The sequence below is a fragment of the Psittacula echo genome (genome assembly GCF_963264785.1).
Source record: "Psittacula echo genome assembly, chromosome: 4".
In the NCBI taxonomy this organism is placed as follows: Eukaryota; Metazoa; Chordata; class Aves; order Psittaciformes; family Psittacidae; genus Psittacula; species Psittacula echo.
In genome coordinates, this window is record NC_137738.1 from 26,212,968 (window position 1) to 26,239,383 (window position 26,416).

The 26,416-nt window shown below is 38.4% G+C and overlaps 1 protein-coding gene across 1 annotated transcript in view; it reads right to left on the reverse strand.

Annotated features, from left to right (window-relative positions):
• Positions 1-2,173: 2,173 nt before the first annotated feature.
• Positions 2,174-26,416, reverse strand: part of WDR64 (WD repeat domain 64) — a gene marked incomplete at both ends in the record, with an annotated part of 58,632 nt that continues 34,389 nt past the window's right edge. The window contains 15 exons of the mRNA XM_080615865.1: positions 2,174-2,296; positions 3,429-3,528; positions 6,326-6,511; positions 7,289-7,398; positions 7,788-7,849; positions 9,541-9,646; positions 10,451-10,642; positions 13,308-13,401; positions 15,124-15,216; positions 17,066-17,196; positions 18,097-18,273; positions 19,288-19,457; positions 22,115-22,238; positions 22,701-22,849; positions 24,901-25,027. Of these exons, the coding sequence (XP_080471991.1) occupies positions 2,174-2,296; positions 3,429-3,528; positions 6,326-6,511; positions 7,289-7,398; positions 7,788-7,849; positions 9,541-9,646; positions 10,451-10,642; positions 13,308-13,401; positions 15,124-15,216; positions 17,066-17,196; positions 18,097-18,273; positions 19,288-19,457; positions 22,115-22,238; positions 22,701-22,849; positions 24,901-25,027 (1,944 nt within the window). The remainder of the gene's footprint in view (positions 2,297-3,428; positions 3,529-6,325; positions 6,512-7,288; positions 7,399-7,787; positions 7,850-9,540; positions 9,647-10,450; positions 10,643-13,307; positions 13,402-15,123; positions 15,217-17,065; positions 17,197-18,096; positions 18,274-19,287; positions 19,458-22,114; positions 22,239-22,700; positions 22,850-24,900; positions 25,028-26,416) is intronic.

Sequence of the window (26,416 nt, forward strand, 5' to 3'; positions counted from 1 at the left end):
TTGAAAAATAAATTGCAAAATTTCAAGAACTAAATAATATATTCAGGTGAACAGACCAATTGATAGTGTTTTGTAACAACACAGACAAAAGAAAATACTTATTGTGCATGCAGCTCATAGAAAAAGTCTGATCTCATTTCATTGTAAATCCATCGCAGTGCCATTGGCTTCAGTGTAGTCGCTCCTAATTTCTTAAGGCACAAGACCCCCTGAATTTTATTTTCTTCTTCTGGAATAAAATGAAGCATAGATTTCCGAGGCACAATAATGGTCAGAAGGATAGCGTATGTGCCAACTATTTGAACATTGTGCTCCCAAGTTTTCTGTTTTCTGAGATACTCTGTAATGGTGCATGCACAAGCATTAAGCCATATAGATCTGAATGCAAAGTACCCTATTCATCCCACCTAACTAGCCATCTAGATGCTAGAGTCTCATCCAAGCTAGTTTTCTAGGTACCCTCTATAGAAAGAGATCACCACCTCTACTAGTGGTGATTCTTTCCATCCTATGATAGGTGGGATAAACACCTGTGGACATTCTGGTCTTTCTCCATAGATGGAACAACCTAGGAAGCCTTGCTAGACAGCTTGCAATAAATCAAAGCAATAGTACCTATAAAACAGTATTAACTTACAATAGCCAAATCTTTGTGCAAATAAGAATTAATTTTTGGGGGCTGGCTAAAAGAGTCAAGTCTGAGCAAAAAGGTAATGCGTTCAGAGTGAACAGGAGAAGCAAGTGTCTAGAATACTCACTTGGTGGCATTCTCTCTTCAGCTGGCTTCTCAAGCTTCCACCAAACGGAGAATTGAGTTGGATGGGTAGTAATGCAAACCATGTTTGAAAATTAAATTGAGAAGCAGATAGTTAACAATAGGATGTCAGAGTATATGATTGTAATAATTTACTAGTGCTAAAGGCTTCTGCTTTATGAATGCCACCGCAAAAGGTAGAAAACACTTATACTTACCTTATATATAGGAAGATACCCAAATACTGCACCAGCCAATCTGTTTCCAGGCTCAAAACATTTCACAGGTTGTTTATAGATCTGACCAAGGGAAGCCAAAGTCAGTGCATTACTAGCTGAAGACAAATGATAATGAAGACATTAGTTCTGTTGTTAGATTGCATAGTAAGATTCATGTTATCTGCAGAAATGTATATCACTACTATCTAGAGAGATCAGGGTTTATGCACTGGTTTTCTCTGTACCATGTAAAGGCTACCTTGAACTTCTTTTTTTCTTTAAATAGGAGGGATCATTATTCTACTACAGAAAATGCATATCCAGCAAAATCCTAGCTTCCCAAGGAACACAACACGAAGAGTTAACAGCAAAATGCCTTTTATCACCTAAGTTAAAGCTAGTTTTAAACACTTAGTTCTCTGACCTATTAACACTGTGGATAAGATCAATAAAGGAATAGTAGTAACAGTTTAAAAGATACCACATCTTCAACAATGTAAAACATTTATAAAGGAATCTTTTCCAGTATCTGTCTGCCAATTCTCAGCATTATTCATGCTCATTAATTACTAAGCCTTACCTATTTCAGAAAGATATGACAACTGAATTATGGTGAGCTAATGATATACTCTAGGTATTTGCACAGCCACTGAATAGCACACTCTAGTCTAAAGTGCAAACTGAAGTTCACTGGTTTGTTCTGCTCTAAAGCAAATGATAGGAAATCAAACTTTTTTCTCATCAAAAGCTTAATAAGAAGGAGACTGGTGCTAACATGTATCATGTATCTTCTGCTATGAGACCTCCAGTAAGTCATCTTTCCAAACAACTATGTAAAATGCAAAGCAGAGCCTACCTCTACTGTCTTGACCTACAATGTACTCAACCACTGACTTTGCTACAATAAATTTCATGTTTTATACCCAGCATCAACATATTTTTCCAACTAACTGTTCTTTCTTATTATACAACACTGTATCTACAGCTGTTGAACAGACAGGGACCAGTGATCAACTGCCTATACTTTGTAGTCCGTCCTTCTACAAAAAAGTAGGTATGTCAGTCTCCCTGTGATTTAAACACAGGCTGCTCTGGAGATTGTGGAGCACCTGTGACTGGTATAACTGTGACTTAAGGGAGCTCACCAACTTGTTGCCGTTCTGGGGTGAAATGATGGAATGCCTTAAAACTCCATGCTTGACTAGCTTTGTGTAGCAGCAAGTAATCCACTAGCTTCAATAGCCAAGCACCTAGACAAGATGAAAGCCGATCTTGAATCCTTGGTGTCCCAGTCAGCAAGGACAAATGGGAAAGGAAGAACTGGCTGGCAAGAAAGGGCAAGGATAGTGATAAGGCAAGGGGTAATAGGTTTAAACTTAAACAGGGGAAGTTCCGGTTAGATATAATGAAGAAGTTCTTCACTGTGAGGGTGGAGAGGCACTGGAGCAGGTTGCTTTAAGAAGTGGTAAACGCTCAATCCCAAGGCCAGGTTGGACAGAGCCTTGAGTGACACAGTCTAGTGTGAGGCATCCCTGCCCATGGCAGGGGGGTTGGAACTAGAGGATCTTAAGGTCTTTTCCAACCCAAACCATTCTATGATTCTAAGATTCTATGATTCTATAAATAGTGGAGAGGTGTCTTACACTCACCTTGTCATTCTTTCTTCCAGGGTACACAGAGAAAAGTAGCTGGCCACATGGGGCAATGCTGTTTTTCACTGGCTACTGTTTGGACCTTAGCTGGCCACATTAGAATTGTGGTACATAGAAGACTCATGGTACCGCAAAGTTTAGGAGAGGTTTTTAAAGCGTTCATAACCCTCACTGGCTTTTGACCAATAACCTCTAGGTCAGAGAAAGAATGGTCAGAAAGGTACTAATAGAAGCTTTTTTGGCAAGTGGTCACAGGATTTGTATCTTTTTCCTTTTCTGCTGCAACTGCAAGAGAAGTTTTATCTGTTCCCATGACTTTTAAGGGCTAAGCGAGGTAAAAATGGAGGACCTCAACCATTATTTAATTCAAGTTATAGAAAATATTTATAGCAATATCTACAATAACTCAGAACTCCTGGTTTCTGATTTTATGGGAACTTTAAAAGAACTATTGTGTATAATCAGGGATTCACTCTTGTTCTAGTATTTTCACACTTCGAGTAAATTTAAGATACTTAGGATTTCTGTTGGAGCATGTGAAAATTCTAGGTTTTTTTAATGCTGTTAAACCAAATCATTGGTGAATCACTGCTTTCTAAATTGGAATTTGTAAGTGTGAAACAATGAGTATGAAAACCAGAGAGGTTTCTTGAGTCCTTCTGTTCATGCATCTTTTTTCTAGCTTGTCCATTGAATGAGAAGGATATGTAGGATTATTTATGGCTAATTTCTAAATGAGATATACAATTGTATTTCCTGTATGTTGCACAGAACAGAAACAAGTTTGTCATATACATTAGCTACCTTTGGAGAAGCTAGAGATTTGAAAAACTTTGAGTCCTGTATTGTGTCCATATGTTTAAGACCTTTTAAATCTGAAGGTGGTCTGGTCAGTGACTTCCACCTGTAAAGACAAGACAAAAAATCTGATGCTCCTATAAAAATGGCAATTTTGAATGCAACATTCTTAGCTGGCTCCAAAATAAATTATTTTGAAGTATAAATTATTCCATATATCTGAAAAATACAATTTATATTAGGACATTCATAGGTGTCACAAAGTGCTTCACTAGCGCTTTGTCAATCCAGATACTGGCTTGTCATCTTTAGAAGGCTGGCAATGTTAATATAAAAAACACTAGTTACAATAGCTGGGTGCTATTCTGCTGTTTGATAATGGTTTTTCAGCATTTCTGTCAGTTCTAATTACAGTTCCTGTATGCTGCTTAGTAATACAGAAAGTTCCCTCTGCTCATATACCTGGTTTCCAAATTTAAAAAGAAATGATCTAGAGTGTAGATTAACAGTTTCATTTCTAATCAGAAAAATTAAGTCAGGTCACACAAGCTAAAGTATTATGAACTACAAAGAGAAACTGAGACTGTTCTTTTATATGGGCCTGTCTACATGCTGGCATTTTTCAATAGATAACCTGAGCTGCTTGTTTGAACTGTAAGCACCTATGCTATTCAGCTGTGTTTGTACCTTTCCAGGTATATGCACATTTGGGCGATATCTGTAATTAGCATTTATAACTTGTTTTGTTAATTGAAATTCTAAAATATAATTTAGTGACTTGACAGCTATCCAATAATCAAATTGTAGAAGTATCATAAAGATAAGTGACTTGACCCAAGAGAAGCTTCTGTGTCCTGTAAAGAACAAAGCCTAGCATCCATAACTAACACAGCCTTTTGGATGATGGTTGCCTAGCTATCCATTACACATTTGGTACAATTAATCCAGAGGCATCAAGTTAGTCTTAAGGTGGCAGCACATATAGAGTATATAGAATAAGACTGAAACTTTCTATTGTGCAACATGTGTCCACTTTATTTTTTTCCCCCCAGTTCTCTGCACAGCTAAGCAGGCTTTGCTGCCAGTCTAATTAATGCGCTTTTAACGTATGATAGCTGTTCTCCTTTACTGAAATAGTTGAATAGTCCTCCACAAGTAGTCACAGTTTTACATAGGCATGTCATTTATGGAAAGGTTCTTCAAAGTTAGCTGGCTTAATTATAGTATCTTTGATTCCAGAGGTTTCAGATTAATTGCTGAATATTCAAAAGGACTACAGGGGTTAGTCCTTCAAACACAGCCAAGCACTTCTCTATATTGATGAATTAGCATTTTGACTTCAGTACTACTCACATTATTATGAATTCTAAGGAATAATAAGTGTTATCAGGATGCTGACCTAAATGGAGTAATAGCAAAGCACTTGAGGGATTTGCCGTTGTCCCAGAGTGCTTTGGTTAGAAGGCAGCTGTTGTGGATTAAACCCAGCTGGTAACTCTGTAGCATGCAACTGCTCACTCACTCCCCCTTTATCCCCCCACCCCTGGTGGGATGTGGAGGAGAATTGAAAGAATATAAACTCCACGGGTTGAGATAAGAACCATTTAATAACTAAAGTACAATATAATAATGCTACTACTTCTAATGAAGATGATAAGGGAAATAACAAGGGGAAAGAAAACTAGAAGGGGAAAGGAAAAATCCCCAATAAACACAGGTGATGCACAGTACAATTGCTCACCACCAGTTGACTGATACCCAGCCCAACCCTAGCAGCGATCTGGGCCTTCCAGGTAACTCCCTTGTTTATATACTGGGCATGATGTGCTGTGGTATGGAATACTTCTTTGGCTAGTTTGGGTCAAGTGTCCTGTCTCTCTGAACCTTCTGGCTTCCTGTACCCCTCTTCACTGGCAGAGCATGAGAGACTCTTGATCCAGGGTAAGCACTACTCAGTGACAACTAAAACATTAGTGAGTTATCAGCATTATCCTCAGACTAAGTCCAAAACACAGGTCTGTACCAGCTACTAGGAAGAAAATTAACTCTATCCCAGCTGAAACCAAGACAGCAGCATAAGAATTGACTGGGTATATGAAGCCTTACTACTAAAGCAGGCATGACTTTTAAGTCTGGGAGTAATTTTTCCCAGATTTGGACTGGTTTGTTATTAATGGTACTATGCACATTGCCTCTGAAGATTTCAGCTTCAATATTTATGTTAGTTTGGTCAATCCACTAATTCATGAACCAGGGAGCTCCAGGAATATGACTTAAGCTAGAAGTCCGAGGCTCTCTGGCTTGACTGGTAACTAACCTAAATCCCTTGAGAACTCTATCTAGAAGGAGGGAGGTCCAGCACTGCTATTGAACACACAACATTTATGCGAGTGTCAGAATGCTATTATCAGAGGTATGTGAATGTATCCATAACATCCCATCAAATTTAAGAAGACTATTTTTTAAACTGAAAGATTATATTTGGCTTATTTTTACAGAAGGATTTGGTTTTGAGTTAAAACTGTTCACATTAAGATTTTAAAATAAATTTTCTGGAACCCCAGAAGTACATTGGCTTGTGGAACTGGAAAGGAAACAGGCTGCTAACCTGAACAGTGTACATAACATACAGACTCTAATTAGACTGAAATATGAGACAATTATCTAGCCATCACTATTACTGAATTCAAATTCTGAGCATCACTTAATCGTGGCTGTCACCTAGTCATAACAATTCAGAGATCTATCCATGCTATGTAGAAACATTTACACAAAGGACTTTTCTAACTAACTCATAGAAATACTCATAATTCTTTCTGACCTTCAGGTGAAAGATGCTTTTTACATATATTTTCAGAACTGTTTGCTCAGTCCTATGTGTATGTAAATGTATGAGATCTTACTTGTCCCTGTCCAGCACGAGACGATATTCAACCTCCTCCTCTTCCATATACTTGCTTTCTTCTTTAATTATAATAGGAAAGGTATTAACATCACACGGCAAAATCAACCGAGTAGTATCTGATAATTCAAACTTCCTGGGTTGTCCATAGTAACCAAGATAGTATCCATTCATCGCATTCCAGAGCCTACAGATGTAGTAGAAGCAGTGCCAAAGGACAGAAAGAAAAAAATGGATACTCTTAGAAGTGGCACATAAATGAGAAAATACCAGTCTACATTATCAAGTTCTGCAGCACTGTTCTAGAGTTCAGTGTGCTAGTCATAAAAAAAAAGTGATGTGATTGAAGTTCACTGTTTGTAAGGTAAGTAACTTGAGAGTAAAAATATCTCAGAAGGATGTTGTAAAAATCAGAAAACAAATAGTTCATCTTTATAATTACAAAACTGAGTAAAGGCAGCGGTATCCTGAGTTGCTCCTACAGTAAGGTGCTGCCACCAAAGCAGGATCTACACAAAATTTCCTCATTAATTCCCCCAAATACCCCAAAGAAACCCCTTCATATGTACTTGTTAGCAGAGAAGGAATTACCGCTATCTGTAAAGCATTTCAGGCTGCAATGATTAATTACATAAGCATTGGGTAGATGCAGTGCTTAGGACCCACGTCAATTTAACAAGTATTGAAAGCTAAAATAGGATTAGAACAGGTGGCTGTTCCTAAAATGATGGAGCCATTAACTATGCATTCAAGGTCACCTTGCTGGAAGAAAACGACAATCTGCAAAAGGTCTGACTTCCTAAGAAACCTGGAAGCTTTACCCTAAAATATGAGTTCTTTCAGGTGCAGAACAGAAAATGCACCCAGTTGTATTTATTTCAGTTCCTGCCTATATAGAAGTCCAGCAAGAAGAGGAACTCTGGAGACAGTTCTACAGATTTGCCATAGCCATAAGAAGCAGTACCTGACTGAACCATCAATAGATGCTGTTACTACCACATTTTTCTCCTCTTCATGAAATAAGTCAACCACTTCAGTAGTGTGTGCCCTCCAGCAGGCCTCCTCCTTTATCTGCTGAGGGAAAAAAGCAACATAACCACATTAACGGCAGTTCTGTAAGGTTGGTAGGTTAGTGGATTTATCAGCATGGCTTTCTGAAAATTCAGAGGTGAAAAAGGAATCCCTCCATGAAACAGTCTGTGAATGGCATATGGTAGAAACACCACTCAGAGGACATGGATAAATTCACTCTTAACGTAGCCTCTTTGAACACAATGGAATAATGTTAACAGCATTTTACTTATGTTTTTCTTGCTTTTCACAACATCAACATTCAAGCAAAAGATATGACCTTTATGTGCAGGAAACATTTTTAGTCCCCATAGTGCTCTGAATCCATTTTTCTGCTTGTCATATCTTTGTATACTGTTAAAGTTAAGAAAAGCTGGCAGATATTTGCTTACATTTTTATCTTTTTGTGGATCTTCTAAGAATGAGGCAATGCACCAGCGCATAATGTGTCCCTCTGTTAAAAAAAACAAAAATCAAAACATTAATAAATTTCATTAGTGCTGCACAGTCACTTTCTGCTACCATATGCTCTTGTAAACATTGGGCAGAATAAAGCAGAGATTAAAGGTCAGTGAATGTTATTTTAAGGTGAATGTCACTATCTCATCATCAAGCACAGGTTAAAAAACTATGGGCTATTCACTAATATGCAAAGAAATATATATACTGTTTGTGAACAAGGTATCATTAAATGGATAGGTTTGAAATGGAAAGAATTTAAAGTTTTTTCTTTAAATGACATGAGTGAAAAATAAGTCATCTTGCCAAGACAGTTTTCTATTGTACAAACTAGGTATGAGAGCTTCCTGGGGTTTAAACTGTTTTACAGTCCTGGTGAAATAGATGAAGTTGATTAATTGCAGACATAATGAAAGCTTAATATTTGACAACCTTTTAGTGCACTCATGTGAAGCTAGAATCAAAGAACCATTTTCCTTACGACCCGCAACTGCTCAGTTTACTGCCTAGGCTCTCTCTTTCCTGATGAAGTTGCCTCTTATCTCGTGTTTCTACTACTACACAGAAAAATCTTTTGTGTAATTCCAACTTTCATACTGGTTACATCTGGTTTCTAGGACTGTATGTTTTCAGGCAAGAAAGGAGGCTGACAGAGAAGTTGACATTTTCCTAACAGGGAAAAATCTATAATGGGAACAAAAAATTGGTAGTAGCACTGCAGATAGAAGAGAAGGGTGTGGAAAGTGTGGAAAGCCTGAAAAGCAAATACATAGCGGCATGAATATAAAAGGACAAAGGGACGGTATCATATGAATAGGTAATAGGGTGGATACTTTTCCACAACTAATTAAAATCCTGTTCAGTGCATGCTGCCTTCCTGAACTCATTTACTGATTTGACTCAATGGGGAGTGGAAACTACGTTTTCAGCATCAGTGTCAAGGTACTGCTCAGTTTTGCAACAAATGGAGAAAATGAGAAAAAACTTTCTCCATCCAACCTCTGACAGCATAAGAGCAGGAAGCTGGCAGGAAACAGTTCTAACAGCAATTTTAGAAGAAAACTGACACATTAAAAGACAAAAATCTCATTTGACAGATGCAAAAGAGGAAAATTTCCAGGGTGATTCTAAAGGTTTGGAGGAGGATCAGACAGCAGATGACTTTCTGCCAAATGAAAGCCAGATTTCGTGTGAAATTAAGTCTAACAAAGAGCTGCTAGCACAGACCGCAAGTGCTTTCTTTCCTTATACAGCAGGGTACTGCTGAAGCCAGTATTGTACACTCCACATCAGTGTCCATATCATTGCTCTTGGTACAGCCACAGCTGCAGTTTCTTATTTAGTTTTATTACTATGGATGTGAAATTTTTGACTTTTTTAGCAGCAATCTTTGCCCTTGGTATTAACACAATAATTCAGATGGAAAGTATATGCAGGGCATGTGAATGAAGAAAATTGTAATGTCTTTTATAAAAACATTTCTGTTGATAATGCTGCTAGCACTAAGCTTTAATCTACTATCCTTTCATACTAGAAAATACCTTTTTCAATTATTTAATTATAGCTTTGATGAAGAAATTCCGGAAGCATTTGGACATTCATTTCCACATTTCTGGCACATTTACAGCATTATATTTTGTGGTCCTACAGACTGTCCTGAACAGAATGACTATCATGTTTACTCACGCTTACTGCCTGCCAAAAGTATTTTAGTGGAGATGTCTGTACATAGTGCTGTCAGAGGAACTGAAGGATGTTTTGAAAATGGCAAAAGTTCTTTCACCAAGTTTCCCTAAAATAAATAAACACACACATATTTCTCTTTAAAATATATACATTAAAAAAACCCAAAAATCAATGCATCAGAAGTTCAGTTCCATCGATTTGCTGAATAGGTCAAATTCAGCATTACTCAGTTCATATCTATTCAGAAAGATGCTAAAAAAGTGGTTATTTAATCTACCGAATGACCAAGATAGCTGGGGTGTATTCTGGATTGCTGTCTCTTCTACATCAAGAGAAGAAGCTATTTTACTGTTCGGTGATCCGAATTCGGTACTCCCCCTTTTTACAGTATTTACTTTTTATCTCTTGTTTAGAGTAACATGTGTGATCACATATTTTCTGGAATTGTGTCTTATGGATCTGAAGTGATAAGACAACTAAGTCATTGACATTCTGTTGCATAACTGGCTTTAAAAGCTGATTATAGCTGTAGACTCTATGTGTTAGGTACTATTCTCTCCCTGTTTGTAACCTTACTAGTGCTAGCTGGCTTGTGCAATGTTCCAGACATATTTCTCACCTTCTGACAGGAGGATACTCTGCCTTGCCTAATATCCTTTCTTAGAATATAACTGTTTGGGGTGAAAAGTCAACTTTCAGACTTTGACATAACATTACAGTCAGTTTTTGTTAAAATGATTTCAAACAATGCTTCTTCAACTAATTTGTGGAAGAAACTGTTAAGAAAAAAATCAATAAAATATCTGCTGCTGCAATTGCTAGTTAAAAAGCATGTTTTCATGTTTTCAAAGATTAGTAGAATTACCTTCTCAATAGTCCAGTCCCATCCCAAAGACATTCAGATAGCTACCTGAATACTCCATAGGCAGATATAGCCATTTTCATGAGCAGAAGCCAGTATGGGTGAGTGTCCTGCTTCAGCTTTGGGTACATACTGCATACTCTTGCAACTAGTTGTGTCTCCTGCTTTAGAACGTAAATGATCATATATTTTCTCAACAATTTTTAGAGCTGCTTTTGAACGCCCAGAAATTACATAACGCTAGAAAAAATGTAAATTTGAAAACAAACTCCATCATCAAGATGACATTACTCTGAAAACATTACAGATACGGGTAAAAGACAACTGAAAAGAAATTAGAACAATCTTCATGATCTTATCTAAACCATCCAGAACTATTGCTTCATGATGGTGGGGGATCTTTACTCAGCATAGCAAGATTTTACAGAAACTGCAAGCACCAGTGAGAGTGGAGCAGAAGTACAAGACAGTGGTCATCAGGACAACTGAGAAGCAGTTCTGCAGCATCTGCATGAGGCTTCTAGAGATTACTGTAAATTCAACAGTGAAGTTTAATAACTAAATGACACTTAATTCTGGAATCACAGATTTCTGTACTTCTTAAGTTCAAAACTTTAGCTAAATGCAAGGTAGTGATTACAGAGAATCTTTTTTGAGTTCCTGCTATGACTTCCCTAGTGTTGGAAAACCTGGGGTGGGGGTGCCTTATGAAGGTGCTCAGTGAAATGGATATTCAGTAGATGCAGGAATGAGTGCCTATTTCATTGGGCAGCTACAAGGCTTAGGGATATTCTGGTTTCAGAGCATGTTTTCTTTGCAAAATCAGTTCAGCTTAAATCCGCATTTCAGATGATCAAATTTCTTGTTATTGGGAAAGTCTGCTTTACAGCAGAGGTTGAACAAAGGATTCAGAAGAATCCAGAGGATTCGCTTCTTGCAAATTCATGACTCCATTTGCACAGCTTTAACTCTTAAGCACTTGGTTCTCTGTTTTTTTTTTCCTGTTGTTTTAAGGATATATATCATAGGAAGACTTTTTCTTCTAAAATTTCATCTACTTTTGAAGATTTTGTCTGTGAGGTCATTCAGTCATACGTGAGTCAAGTTGGCTTTTGCTGTACTATTTCAATGATTAATTGCTCAAATATTTATGTGGCAGATAAGTGTGTACAGTTGACATTCCCATATTCTGCAAGGTTTTCAGCATCACGTCTACTTAGAAAAGGCAGCAATTAAGCCCCTGCATATCCTGCATCATGGCCTGGCTTTTGGGAAATAACTGCAAATCAGGAGGGAGCAGAAGATGTTAAGGTGTATCACCCACATACCAATGGTATCCCAGTTATTATAAATACAGTTTGTCATTCAAATCAACAGACTCATGCTCTGTGGTAATCTGGACAAAACTCATGGATCAGCAACAAAGAGAATGAAAAACGTTTCCATACCTGTTGTCTTTCCAGTATTAATTTCATCACTTTTTACATTTTCCTAATAACAAGGAATAAGATGTAACAGAATTAGAAAACAGAACACAGGTGTAACTACAGAACAGTTCTCCAGTTGAAATAATTTTAAGAATTTATTTTATTTTAATTGAAGGATTTAAATATTTCCACAGTTTCCATTCAATATGGGACAGCACTGAGTGAAAATAAGACACATTTCATTTGAAGAGAATCAAAATCACAGATGAACATATCACAAATGAAATTAATTGGCATTTAGGATCATGCTAAAGGTAAATTTGGATGAATGGCATTAACTTCTTAGGATAAGCAAAGTCAATCATTTAGAGTCATGTGACCTACATTTCTTAGAGAGTTTAATTCAGAACATGCATATAGTCTCAGCACTACTTTGAGCAAAGATGAACAAAGTACATAAGCAGCAATAACATTTACTCACATCTGCATCTTCAGGATGAGAATTGTGAGAGTCCTTCATTTGTGCCTTACTACACAGGCTTTTGAGGATCCCCAAGGCTGACAGTATACTGGTCTCAAAAATTGCCAAGTCAAATAAGGCAGGAAAAACTATTCAGCCACCAGTGTTTGAGATATTGTGGTATCTCAGAAGAGGACAAGTCACTTCAATTTCATCCTACCTATTGATCTTGATATGTCGGGGTTTTGGGGGTCTTTTTAAGAGCTGCAAATGGCTCATTTTGTTGCTCTAGTGATTAAATAGCACAAGATATTGTATACTTTAGTTTGCGGATGACAGTCAGGCCTGTGCCTACTTGGGGATCTATGAATGTGCTATACTCTGCTGAAACAACATTGTGGAAAGAATCTGGGAGGTAGCAGGTTCTTTTTCTTTTTGCCTGCTTGCCGTTTGTTCCTGTGCAGACGTGGCACGTTCTGGCATAAAAAGACAAAATGTGTCACAAAAATCGTAATGCTACCCTTAGGAAAAATACACAGATTGAAACACTGCCATCTTGATGGTAAATTTAAAAAAAAAGTAAAATCATACTGTCATTTGAAAGAATGCATCCGAGCAAGTGTGACTGCAATGTAGATGTAGTTCCAATTTTATTCAAATACTTCATGATTTCTCTATTTTACCTTCCCCTTTGAGTTCTTCTGTACTCAGTACTTGCGTACTGCTGTTTCTCACCACTTGAAAGTCAGCATTGCTATTGATAAGCGTCTGACAAACACTTTGGTAGTCAGCTATTCCATGTATCACTGAGCCAGCTGCCTGACAGAATGTATTCTTAATTCCCCACCTCATTCAGCTTAGGGGAACAAAGTTTGTTTCCCTGCAATTCTTGATACTTAGTTGTGTGCATGTCTTTATGGAGGGAATTCAGTAAGGTACAGGATTTTAAAAACAAGACTAAGATGAAAACAGAAATTTGCTTTGAACTCTACTGAACCCATGAAGCCACCATACTTACCTCTTGTAGGCTCAAAGAACTGCTCCTGTGCTCTGGAATGGCACCATTATGACTCCTCACAGTAGCAGCAGTAGAGGACAGGGAACTGGATTTCCTGTGTGAAAGAAATTATTGGATATCACTGACATTCTTGAAGAACTGTTTGCTGTCTGGAAAAACAACATCATCCAGTGTAATAAAGCATAATAAAATAGTGCCTGAATTGATCACACTAAGGGTTGGTGGTGTTTTAGAAATTTATGCAAGTAACTAGGCAATATTTGCATATTACACAGCCAACCTCTCTTGTTAGGAGTTTTGAGCAAATTAAATCCATAGTAAATCAAAATTAATACTGGTGTTTATCCTCAAGAAGTGAAGAGGAAAAATTCAGTGCATGTCAGTGGCTTGTTCCCTTTCATCTTACCCAGCACTTTGTTCTGCAATTTTTTTTTTTCAATTAGTTATAGATTATTTTCAATCTGTTAAGAAAATCTTCAGAAATGGGATTCTGTGGAAGAAACTCAGGAAAAAAAAATTGTATGTGGTCTTCAATGTTTATGTTTCCAAGTCAAGAAAAGGTCTGACTGTGCTAATGAGAGGTTTTTACCACATAAGTTACACCAGTTTCACATCTGCTCTTTTTTTGTATCTGAACAACAGGGATAATGTAAAACCCATATAGAAAGTATATAGCTGGGTTTGCCACTTAAATTTGGACAGGTGGCCATGGCTTTGTAATTTTTCAGTGTTTGATTTCACAAACTTGCTAGCATTCTTGAACATTGTGTGTCTGTATCTGTATATTATCACAGTCAAATTCATCCAGGTACCTTCCTAATACATACAAAACATCCTAAGCGTATATGATTCAAAGTCATTGTAGGATCCTCCTGCTTATGCATAATCATAACTTTTCCTGATTTATACAAATTTCTATTTCTGAATTGTAATCACCACATTTTTAATTTAGCTAGGATTTCCTAAACTGATCATTAAGCTATAATGTAAAATATAATAATATAATGTAAAAAAAGCAAATTTATGTTCAGTTAAGTGGCACTTGTACATTTAGGTGTGTAGTAAATGCATAAGCTACTTGAAGGTTTTAAAGCAACATAAGACCATAAATCATTCTTATGGTTCAGGAGAGCAAAAATGCTGCCTAATTGCTTAAGACCTTGAAGTCACATTAAGTATTTAAACCATATTGAGCCCTTCTGCCTACTGTTGCCTTTGCGCAACTATTGGAAGCCACGCTTCTGAAGTTATGTACATGTGCAATGCTTTTCTCTCAAAATGAGCATATTTGGCTAAAATTCTGTTGTCCATCCAACACTAAAACCCTGTGCCAGCTTCTAGTTTGTTTTAAGATGAAATTTGAGGCTACACACTTTAATGAGCTTGCTTCTCTCTTTGTTTGATCAGAGTGTCTAATAGCATGAGGATTGTATCCATTTTTAAATAAAGAAAAAGCCTGCTGCCACAAAGATTTATCTCATAGAGATAAGAATCAAAGAAGGTACAGTACACAGGAAAACTGATACCTGACAAAAGCTGATTTCTGTTGAATTCTTCAACAGAATTGAGAGTTATGACGTCAGATAAAAGACAAAAGGATAGCTTAGTGGAGCATTCAAAAAAGAATTTATAATATTTATGATTGATAAGCATTACAAAAGTTTAAGGATAGGAAAGCTAATTAACTGTTTGAACTTGAACTGATTAAATGCAACGAAAATCTCAATTTAAATCAGCTGTCTTGGACAAATATTACATGGGTGTACAACGAATGACTGCACCTGTCCTGGGAGGTAGATACAATGCACACAGTTACCTGGAAGAGAAAGCACTATGCACAAGGAATAACATGGCACTGACTCCAGATGCCTGAAGATCTGAAGCCTGGCTGTCTTCATTAATTTTATACCTGAAAATAGAGATGTTCTTACAAGATGTGTCAGAAAGGTTGCGTATTGTTCCCAGAAAAAGTTGCAAGCTTTATTTGTAATCTAAAAAGTCAAACATGTCATTTCCCAGAAAAGTGTTAGACACAGTTTTTCAGAATCAGTTAATCAGTTATGATGGATTAATATCAGTAAAGTGTAGGTACAAAATGTGCCTGTGTCAGGAAAACTAGGAACCTGATGGAATGATGAGCATTTTGTTCAGCCAAGTATTTTCTTGAGAATTAGTATCTAAGAGAAAAATAATGTAACTTATGTTGAAGTTAACTGCTAAGTTAATGTTAGAAAAGTACCTGTTCCTGGCATTCAAACCAGTCATGTGAACCCTGGGTAAAATACTCTACTTACAGATTGACTTTCCTGTCTTCCATGCATCCACATTAATTTGCTTCCTCATAAATGAGGAGGCAAAAGCAAAAGAAGAGACAGAGCCAGAACTGAGTTAAGTTTCATTATTTCCTGTGATACAGAAAAACTCAGCTCACTTTCTCACAAACATGCTGATTTTACATATGAAGGATGCTATGAAACTACTGGGTAGGATAAGTAAATATTGACATTGTATGGTATGAAAAGGCATGTATTCCACCACCATCACAGAAATACTGCCGTTCTGCTCCACACAGTCTAACCAGACATGTTGTAATTTTTCATTTTCCTCATTGTCCTGGGTTCAGCAGTAGCAGTCATTTTTCTCCTTCTTAGTAGCTGGTGCAGTGCTGTGTTTTTGACTTTCAGCCTGGGAACAGCGCTGAGAACACCGATGATTTTAGTTGTTGCTCAGCAATGTTTACTCTGACCAAGGACTTTCTGAGTCTCATGCTCTGCCAGGGAGGAGGGGAAGCTGAGAGGAAGCAGAGACAGGACACCTGACCCAAACTAGCCAAAGAGGTATTCCATACCACAGCATGTCATGCCCAGTATATAAACTGGGGGCAGTTACCCAGAAGGGCTAGATCATTGGTTTGGTCGGGCTGGGTATTGGTTGGCGGGTGGTGAGTGGTTGTATTCTCTCCACTTGTTATTTCTCCTATCATTATTGTTATTATTGGTGGTAGCAACAGTGATTTGTGTTATACCTGAGTTACTGGACTGCTCTTATTTCAGCCCGTGGGAGTTACATTATTTTGATTCTCCTCCCCATCCCTCTGGGAGTGGGGGGAGGAAGGGGGGGGAGTGAGTGAGTGGCTGCGTGGTTCTGGGTTGCTGGCTGGGCTTAAACCACGACACTCATGTAGCAATTAGTCTGCAGGAGAATATCTGGAACCAGTATGCTCACATCTTGTCACTTTCTGTGAAAGAATTTTACTCCCAAACCTCCAAATCTACTTGAGATTTCCCCTTGTTGAACCTGACTTCTAGTCGTCTAGGTATTGATAATTATACTGATACAATAATGTAGAACATCTGCCATTATCATGTGAAATAGTATTATTTCTAGATGCCCTTCCAGACATGAGACTTCCTAAATAAGGATGTTTCTTCAGCTCAGTAGCAGCCTCTAGTCAATGAGAGTGATTTACATAGAGTTTCCTCAGTGGCAGTGCTGAGTAATGTTAAAATACTATTCTTAATTACATCATCCCTTCCCCAGATGACTCCGTCTCTTGACCATGTCTCCTACCTGCAATGTCAGGAATAGCTAAAAAAGTATTTTGAAGTGGGAAGGAGAGGGGCACACATAATTTGCTACTTTAACTCCTGCTTGGCCATCACCCTTTATAGCTGGCATCTTAGCATTTCCAGCATGCCATTTGAAAAGTTTGTATGAAATACTAGAGGTCAAAATGTCTCCTTGAAAGCAATACTTACAGGCATCTCACAATGAGAGATTCGAAATCCCACAGAATTATTGCGCCATTTGCACTTCCTGTAGCTATCAAACTGCATCCTTCTACTTTTAAAACAGCAAAACATTTGATTTCCTCAGAAGGTACAAAATTCTACAAAGAACATTGACAAAAAAATCGAGTAGAAGCAATGTGGACACTAGAGAGTGAAATGTTTTAACTGTTAGTGTAATAAGGTGCCTAAATTGACAGCATCTGCAACAACTGTGTATTGAATGCTATTCTAATCCTATTGTATTTGAGCCACACAGAAGCACCAGAAGGAAGCAGGGCGTGATAGTACTGGGAGACTCCCTGCTGCAGAGGACAGGAGCATCCATCTGCTAACCTGACCTGCTACCTACAGCATAGTTGCAATTAGAGCATGTAAAAACTGCTGTAAGAACTCTGTAAGAACTAAAGATTAAGCAGAAGTAGGTACCTATGGAGATACGGTAATCAGGTCAAAGGAATAAGTCACTGAACAGAAATATAACGAACTTTCCTTAAACATCATCTAGACCTGTTACAAAGTTAGTGAAATTATACAAAACAAAACTTAAATCTCATGGACTAAGTTAAATTGGTCAATAACTGAAACATAATTTGACATTTTACCGAAGCAGTAAGAAAAAATGGAATCACTTTAACACCCAGCTTGATCTTTATATGCCACTATTGCTGATGGTCAGTCTAGTTATAGTAATGAATGACACTGAATTTCTAGAAGACTTCATACAAGAATCTCAACTTATTATTTTTTACAGGAATGTAAAGTGTATGTTCAGAGCAGCTGCTTCATCATGGCAAAAACCATGCAATGAATTACTAGGCAGATATAGCCCTTAGAAACAATCACTTTCTTACATGATTTATTTTAGACCTTCAGTGTACTGATAATTTTGAATACTTATTTGGTTCTTATGCTGTTACTAAACATTAAATCTTTGAGGGCACAGTAAATATTTTACTTTCTAATCTTCTGTAAATTATGTGGAATTTGAAGTTTCTCACCTCTGTATCATTCTTTGGAGAACTGGTGTCAGACAGAAGCTGAATATCCGGGAAAAAGTCATGTATTTGTAAAGTGTCAGGCTTCAGTAACAGAGACACAACTGGATTCTTTCGTGGAAATGACACTGCCCCAGGAAGCACCCATGTGACATACAGGTATGTTTCAGCTGAGTTACCCTATTAAAATAACTGACTCAATGAAAAAGGAAGGAAAGGATTTCTCTGTTCATAAGGAAATTATCAGTGAGTGTGTGTCAAAAGCTTATTTCTGTGTCAAACTATAAAAACTGTTATAGGTATCACCTAGCATATGCCTACACTGCAGACTGACACACCAGCCACAAATATTCCAGTTTACTTTAAATTACCTGCTGTTATATTAGAAGCTGTGGAGTTCAGAGCTTTTGATTTTATTCAGTTTAACTACCTTCTTAAAGTAAGTTGTTCCTTCAGTTATAGCTGCTTATTTTATTAATGCTGCTGGTCTTCAGTTCACATCTACCATAAAAGCAAAACTAGTGGCTGTTCCAATTGTGTGAGAAGAAGCCACAAGTCTATGGCATATAAATGACTGGGATATGTCAGCAATATCTGAGTCTGAGGGCTCAGCTGCTGACTGGGACAGTAATGTTACAGAGGACAAGTATCCAGAACCCAAGGAGGTGATGCTGTGTCTTCCACTGCACAAGGAGTGCACTAAGGCAGAAAGGCAGCCGTGAAGCAGGAAAAGATACAGCTTCCTCATGAGAACATGGCCGTAGGCCTGAGGTACTGTTAAAAAGGAGAGCTCTTACCAGTGCAGTGGGGCTAAATACATAAACAGGATTTGCAGACACAGTTCTAGCCAAATGCAGCTGCTGGTGAACTAGAAACTCTTACAACAGGTAAACACTGTCTATAATAACAGCAGCATTATTGTAAAGCTTTTAAGTTTTTACTGAAAAGTCAATCACAAACGGAAAAGCAAATGCCAAATTTCATCAGAATGCTGAAAACCAGGAATGAGCTAATGAACATATTAATACTTAGACAGAAAGGCAGAAAACTAATTTGACAATATGCAGAAAGTGGATTGTTCCTTGACAGTTTCTAAAAATGTATCTACTAACTAATGATGAAGTCCCATTTTACCTCAAAATCTAGGAGCTACCAAATGAAATGAGGAAAAAAAAAAAGGTGTATTTGAAAAACCTGAATGATTTTCATCTTCCCACTCTGTTCCAAAGCAAGAAGTGCATGTTGAGTCTCATCAGCCTTCAGATAAACTATCTTCAGCAGACGACACTCATCTTTGCTGCACTTGGCCAAAGGCAAAGCTTTAACTTCCTGGCCACTTTCAAACACCCAGATTTTCACTGTTCCTACACATGGATGAGAAAGATATACAAAAGGGAATGAACTTTTCAGCACCTGTGCTTCAAGTCAGAAACATGAACTGGATCAAATGGGGAAAGTAGAAGTAAAAAGAAAATCCAATTGAAGGTTCTGAGCTATGTCACTGGCCTTTTGAAAGCCATAACAGCGTGTGTGTTTCTTAGGAAAGCACCTTCAGGGACACAAAACTTACAAGAAAACATCTTCACCACTAGGCCCACCATGTTTCCACCTGTTTTTTCCATGGCTGTTTTATGTTACAGACCAGGATAAAAGACAACTACCTATTGACCCAGGGAATTACAGACCAGTCAGTCTCACCTCTGTGCCTGGCAAACTCTTGGAGCAGATTCTCCTGGAAGGCATGCTAAGGCACATGAAAAACAACAAGGTGCTTGGTGACAGCCAGCATGGCTTCACTAAGGGGAAATCCTGCCTGACCAATTTGGTGGCCTTCTATGATGGGGCTACAGAACTGATGGACAGGGGCAGAGCAGTTGATGTCATCTATCTGGACTTGTGCAAAGCATTCAACACTGTCCTACACGACATCCTTGTCTCTAAATTGGAGAGACATCAATTTGATAGATGGACCACTCGGTGGATAAAGAACTGGCTGGATGGCCGCACACAAAGAGTTGTGGTCAATGGCTCGATGCCCGGCTGGAGACCAGTAATGAGTGGTGTCCCTCAGGGGTCGGTGTTGGGACCAGTCTTGTTCAACATCTTTGTGGGTGACACGGACAGTGGGATTGAGTGCGCCCTCAGCAAGTTTGCCGATGACACCAAGCTGTGTGGTTCAGTTGATACGCCAGAGGGAAGGAATGCCATCCAGAGGGACCTCGACATGCTTGTGAGGTGGGCTGATGCCAGCCTTATGAAGTTTAACCATGCCAAGTGCAAGGTCCTGCACCTGGGTCGGAGCAATCCCAGGCACAGCTACAGGCTGGGCGGAGAAGAGATTCAGAGCAGCCGTGCAGAGAAGGACTTGGGGGTGTTGGTCAATGAGAAAATGAACATGAGCTGGCAGTGTGCGCTCGCAGCCCAGAAAGCCAACCGTATCCTGGGCTGCATCAAAAGGAGTGTGACCAGCAGGTCATAGGAGGTGATCCTGCCCCTCTACTCTGCTCTTGTGAGACCTCACTTAGAGTATTGTGTGCAGTTCTGGTGTCCTCAACGTAAAAAGGACATGGAACTGTTGGAATAAGTCCAGAGGAGGACATGAGGATGATCAGGGGACTGGAGCACCTCCTGTATGAAGACAGGCTGGGAAAATTGTGGCTGTTCAGCCTGGAGAAGAGAAGGCTGCGTGGAGACCTCATAGCAGCCTTCCAGTATCTGAAGGGGGCCTGTAAGGGTGCTGGGGAGGGACTATTCATCAGGGACTGTAGTGACAGGACAAGGGGTAACGGGTTCAAACTGAAACAGGGGAAGTTTAGATTGGATATAAGGAAGAAATTCTTTACTGAGAGGGTGGTGAGGCACTGGAATGGGTTGCCCAGGGAAGTTGTGAGTGCTCCATCCTTGGCGGTGTTCAAGGCCAGGTTGGACAGAGCCTTGGGTGACATGGTTTAGTGTGAGGTGTCCCTGCCCATGGCAGGGGGTTGGAACTAGATGATCTTAAGGTCCTTTCCAACCCTAACTATTCTATGATTCTATGATTCTATGACTCTATCTTACTTCTGTTTCTGAACTAACATCATTGGAGAGCTGTCAGAGTGTGGGCTGGCAGGCAAAAGACTTCAGGTTCTCAGCTACAGGAAGGAGCAGAGGCACCTGGTTGCTGGACTTGTCCAACAGAGCTAGTGGGGAGAAAGCGCTACAGCATTATTTTAAGTAAAGCAGTTATTACGTATGACTTCACTTCTGTAAGACTTGATAGAATTCACCTTCTGTCATGCTCTTATAATCTTAAGGGTGCAGTCTGTACTCTCAAGTATAAGCAAGAAACATTAGCCAGTATACCATGTGGAAAAGGTCATCTCTTTATGTGATGCAGCTTTCATATATATTTAATATATTTTGATGCTTCAGGTGTGTACTCTTGAACATTTGAATGTGAGAAGAATTATTCAGTTATGTTACCAGATTACAAAACTATTAAAGTTTTCTTCAGAATTCAGTGTAGCACTTGCGTACTGGAGAGGTCTTGTCACATCACCTAAACTTGATGCACCCTAAATAAAACATGTGAAAAATTCAGGAAACATGTAGATATATGTAGTCTAGTGTTCAGTGTCTGCAGACACTGTAAAATTGAGCTTGGATACTACAAAGTTGAAAACCTGCTGTTCTCTGTCTGCAGCCGTTTCATTACAGATCTAGGTCCTAAGTGCTATGAGGAACCATCTTTTCAGACCAAGAGTTTTGAAGACAGTGTTCTGGAGAGCAATATGCTAACAAAGTACCAGAGCCCAAGCAGCCAAAAATCACCCTTCTATGAACTATCTAACAGATAAAACCCAACCAAGACGTGCCTCCTTTTCTCCAGACAGACATCTGTGAGTTCCTTCCCACCTTGGAAGAAAGCCAAAATTCAATCTTCTGACACTGTAAGAATCAAGGCAAAAAGTTCCGTCTCCTCTTGTAATATGTCATTTTAAATAAATATAATAAAAATGTGATAAATATTGAATTACTTTACCATCACATGCTCCAGTAACGAAATAAAAACCATGTATTTCAATGGCTGCACAGGTCACTTCAGTATTCAGCCCATGCGCATCTTCCATCTGATATACTTGATATCCTGTTTCCAGGTCCCAGACCTGGAAAAATAAGACAGTAATTATTTTTACTACATCCTCTAAAACTCAGCACACAATGTGTTCTAGTGTGAATGACTAATGCTTCCAAGAGAAAATCTTCATATCTGTGAAAAAGGTTCTCTTTTACAATAGCACGCTGCCATGTTCTGTTACTGAAATACTAATGTAATTTCCCTGAAAATGTTCCTCTCCCCAGAGATGCCATTCTGGCAAGGGGAGACTGTATCTAGTATGCTATGACAAAGACCCTTGTTAAGTCAGAGAGGCTTTTGTTAAATGATTTTTTACAGTGCAAAAGCAAAGAAATCTAACTAGAAAGAATGGAACTATAATTTCTATGCTAAATAACAAATGAGGCTTTGAATAATAAAGAGTAACTACCTAATTGCCCAGTAATTTATTTGTAATTAAAGAAATTGAGACTTTTATTTTTCATTTTAAATGGAGACAACTTACACTCACCTTCAATATTGACTCAGAGCAGATAGTGAGAATCTGGTGAAAAGCCCAGTTGTAAACTAAAACATTGATGCTTTTCTTATGTGTCCTTGGCACGTGTTTTGTATCTTGTATCATATGAGTTAAGGGATAAATATCAATGACATCTGAACCTGCACAAGATGAGAGTGTGGGAATATATACATTTTGAGTATAGTAGCAGTTACTTTCCCTGCATATAGAAAGATTTTATGTAAAACATAGGGTTCATTTGAGTTCTTCTGAAGACAATAAGGAATATTGTTTGTTTCTTTAGAATATGTGCTCTCTAAACCAGAAAAGATTCACACGCACTCCCCACAAAGCATGCTGAACAATGGCTAAGTATTTACCTGCCTTAAACAACCACCTGCCCACCTTTGATGGGACTGATACCCTTACTCCAAGTCATTAGGAGTCATAAATCCCCTTGTCTCAGATGTCAGTAGGCAATGGTGATGTCTTTCCAGTACCTTCCTTCATATAGCATTGTGAGTACGAATGGTGTTTTCCAGACATTTTCCAGTGCTCTCAGATTAGAAGGATTGCAAAGACAGAGATATAGGTGGGGACAATAAGACAAAAGAAAGTAGAAGTTTTTTACAGTGGAGGCTCACAAGCCAGACTACACGTGCAGCTTCCTTTTGCAGTTACAGTTACAGTTCTACCAGCAGAGGAGCAGCAGTCAGCAGTGAGTATGCAGCAAAGGACCAAGTAGCTTAATACTTGGCATAAGTCCAGCCATAGAGGCCAGCAGCTTGGAAAAAGGCACAGAAGGAAAGCTATGACAATATTTAGATGAAGCATGAAGGTGAGTCGTGATTTATGGGTGTTAGTGAACAAATAATTGAGAATCTCTGTAAATCTAGGTACATAACAATGGGAATTCATTTGCCCATATACAGCCTCAGTCTTGTGCCCTTTTCAGGGGCAAGGAGACATTCACTTAACCTTTTAATGGAATCATTAACGGAATCCAGGACTAGAATTTTTCTGATATTTAGGCACTGCTCCAGTCATTGTTACTAAGGCCAAAGTTATTTCCTTTTGTCAAGGATTTATCCATGCAAAATCCATACATCGCTAAGCCTTGAAAATCTTACTAACAAATTTGAAAAAAAGATGGTATCTTTTATCCTTTAGAAATAAAAATAATCTTAAAAAACTTGACTGATTAATATTCTTGGCATTTTTAAAATAAGAGCTGAAGTTTCTTAAGATTTGCTATGAGTACCAAATGCCTAAATCAATACAACAATTTGTGGGCCCTAGTTCAGTGTATATATTTGGGCTTCTAAAACAACTTTATTGGCAATGAGATTCAGCAGAAACTACCAGATCACTGAAAGGAAAAAAAAAGGAAAACAAAGAAGTCTCACATTCATGTCCTTAGATTTTACAAGCTTTGCAAGCTTTGTGCCTTGTTCCTAATCCAAGGACAGAAAAAGCTGTCTCCAAAGACATTATTTGTCTGGTATGTCTCAGGCCTCGATAGCCCCAGAAAAGGTTCAGAGCTGGGCTTTTTAGAGTGGCTACATCTCTGGGGAAAGCAAACCCTGCCAGTTTCCAGAGTCTCTGCCTTAGACACAGAAGGCTAACATCTTTAGTGACGCCTGTAAAGCTCTGGTCCCTTGTAGGTTCCAGGCTCCTTGTTATACAGTCAGGAAACAGAGCCCAGAAACTGTGAGTTGAGTTCACACAAAATTTTATCCCTGACCAATTGGATAATACATCTGTTGACAACAGAGACTGGGGGGCTTTCTGTAGCTACGGAGTTAAATAAGGTGTTTGAATGCACTTGTCAGGTCTCCACAGAGACTATACTTTGCTGCTTTGATCTCCAAATGGTAGGAGGGTGCTAGATGAATAGTTTGAGAAATATCAGTGGCTTAGTAGCTTTCAAGAAATGGCACGGCTACAGAAAATATCTGTAGTTTATTTTTTCTAAGGAGGCTTCACCTTACATGCTGCGTATTTTTGATGCATATTCCTGTATTGAAATTAGCACTGTATATAACAAGATCCACTTTAAAATGGTCTTAATGTGCAAATACCCTTACCTCCCAGTATTCTGTACATCTTATATACTTTATTTCTTTACTCAGCTTCAGTAGTATATAATCATAAAGGAAATCTCATTCTAGGAGAATGGACATTCTCTCATACATCAACTGCAGCAACATACCGGAGATAAGCACGCCACGATCATTGTCAAATAACATAACAGAGTTCTCCATCTCTTCAGGGTTGACTTGAGTATCATGGAAGACCTGCAGCAGTGAAAGAGTCTGTATGTCCCACACTCTAAAAATCTGGAGGGAGAGAGCAGGGAGAAAATCTAGTACTATATCATGATTGGATTTTCAACTACTTTTCATTTTTATGATAGTAATATTATAATCTCCAACGAAAATCACATTGTTAAGCATGGTACTTCCCCAAATTAGCAAAACAAATATCACAGGTATCTTTATCCCCATTTTACCAAGGATAAAAGGCACAGAAAGGCTGAGCTCTGTAATCTTAACAAGTCCATAGTAGAACCAGATCTAAGAATTGGTTCTACTCCTTAATGACAAGATGGCTCAATTGTGTCATACATTTCAGTCACTTACAGATACATGCCAATAGTTTACAAGCTTGTATTTGAACTGGACTATCAAATGGTGTGCAACAGTAAAAAGATAAATTTCACAGGGTTCCAGGTAAAGGAATTCTTGTAATCTTTGACTGACAGCAGATGTAGGAGCAAATCAGGATCAGGAAACACTGCAGAAGGATCATTTCAACGCATGTGTAGTTCTTGTGTTCTCTCTAAGCAAATGGTAGTGATCACAGCCTGGATACTAATCTGTAAGGAGCACTAGATACATTAGATGTATTTGGTTTTACTTTCAGTTTCAGTGGAGAACACAATGGAAAATTCTTTAAATCGCAGAATTACTTGATAATAATTGTATATTATTAATCCTGCCTGATTGCCTGATCATTGCCTGTGTTGAACTTACTGCTATCCCATGCAAACTGCTCTCAGTCCTGCAAGAAATCACGATTTCATTTCTCAGATCTCATGGCTTTTAGTGTGGTGTATTTTCTTGCAAGATAATCTTACTATAAAAAAAAATTTCAAAAGTCATTCTGTCATCACATCTGACTGCAATTTTTATTCAGCTGCCAAAACCATGGTGAGTTTTATGTAGGCATTTGTGCAAGGTATCTGTATTCATTCATTTGTGTGAAAAGGTGGGGCTGCATTTTTAATTGGGATTTTGACATGTTGGTACAGTGCTCCCATCAATGCTGGGAGTGTTGTGCGTGTTGACAAAAAGTCATTGAATCGTTGCATTAAATGCTCCATATAATGTAAGTCCACAAAAAACATCAGGACAAACCCCTGAAATATTCAACTGAATTTGATAACTGGGCTGCATCTCAGACAGAAATTTCACATAAATAATTCTGCTTCCTGTGCTACAGTCCCTGGAGGTCTTCCTCTCTCAGCTGTTCCTTGTTCTTTGTCACTCAGTTGATATCTTAGTGGCTTTTATTTGGTGATCTTGATGCAGTTAGTCAAATTCATGGTCTTGGCCGGGAAGCATGAAGCAGCCAGCCTGCCCTGACTGGGGCTGGGCTGCTGTTTCTCTAAAAGAGCTGTAATTTTGCAAGATCTGATGAAAAAAAAAACCCAAAAAACCAAACTA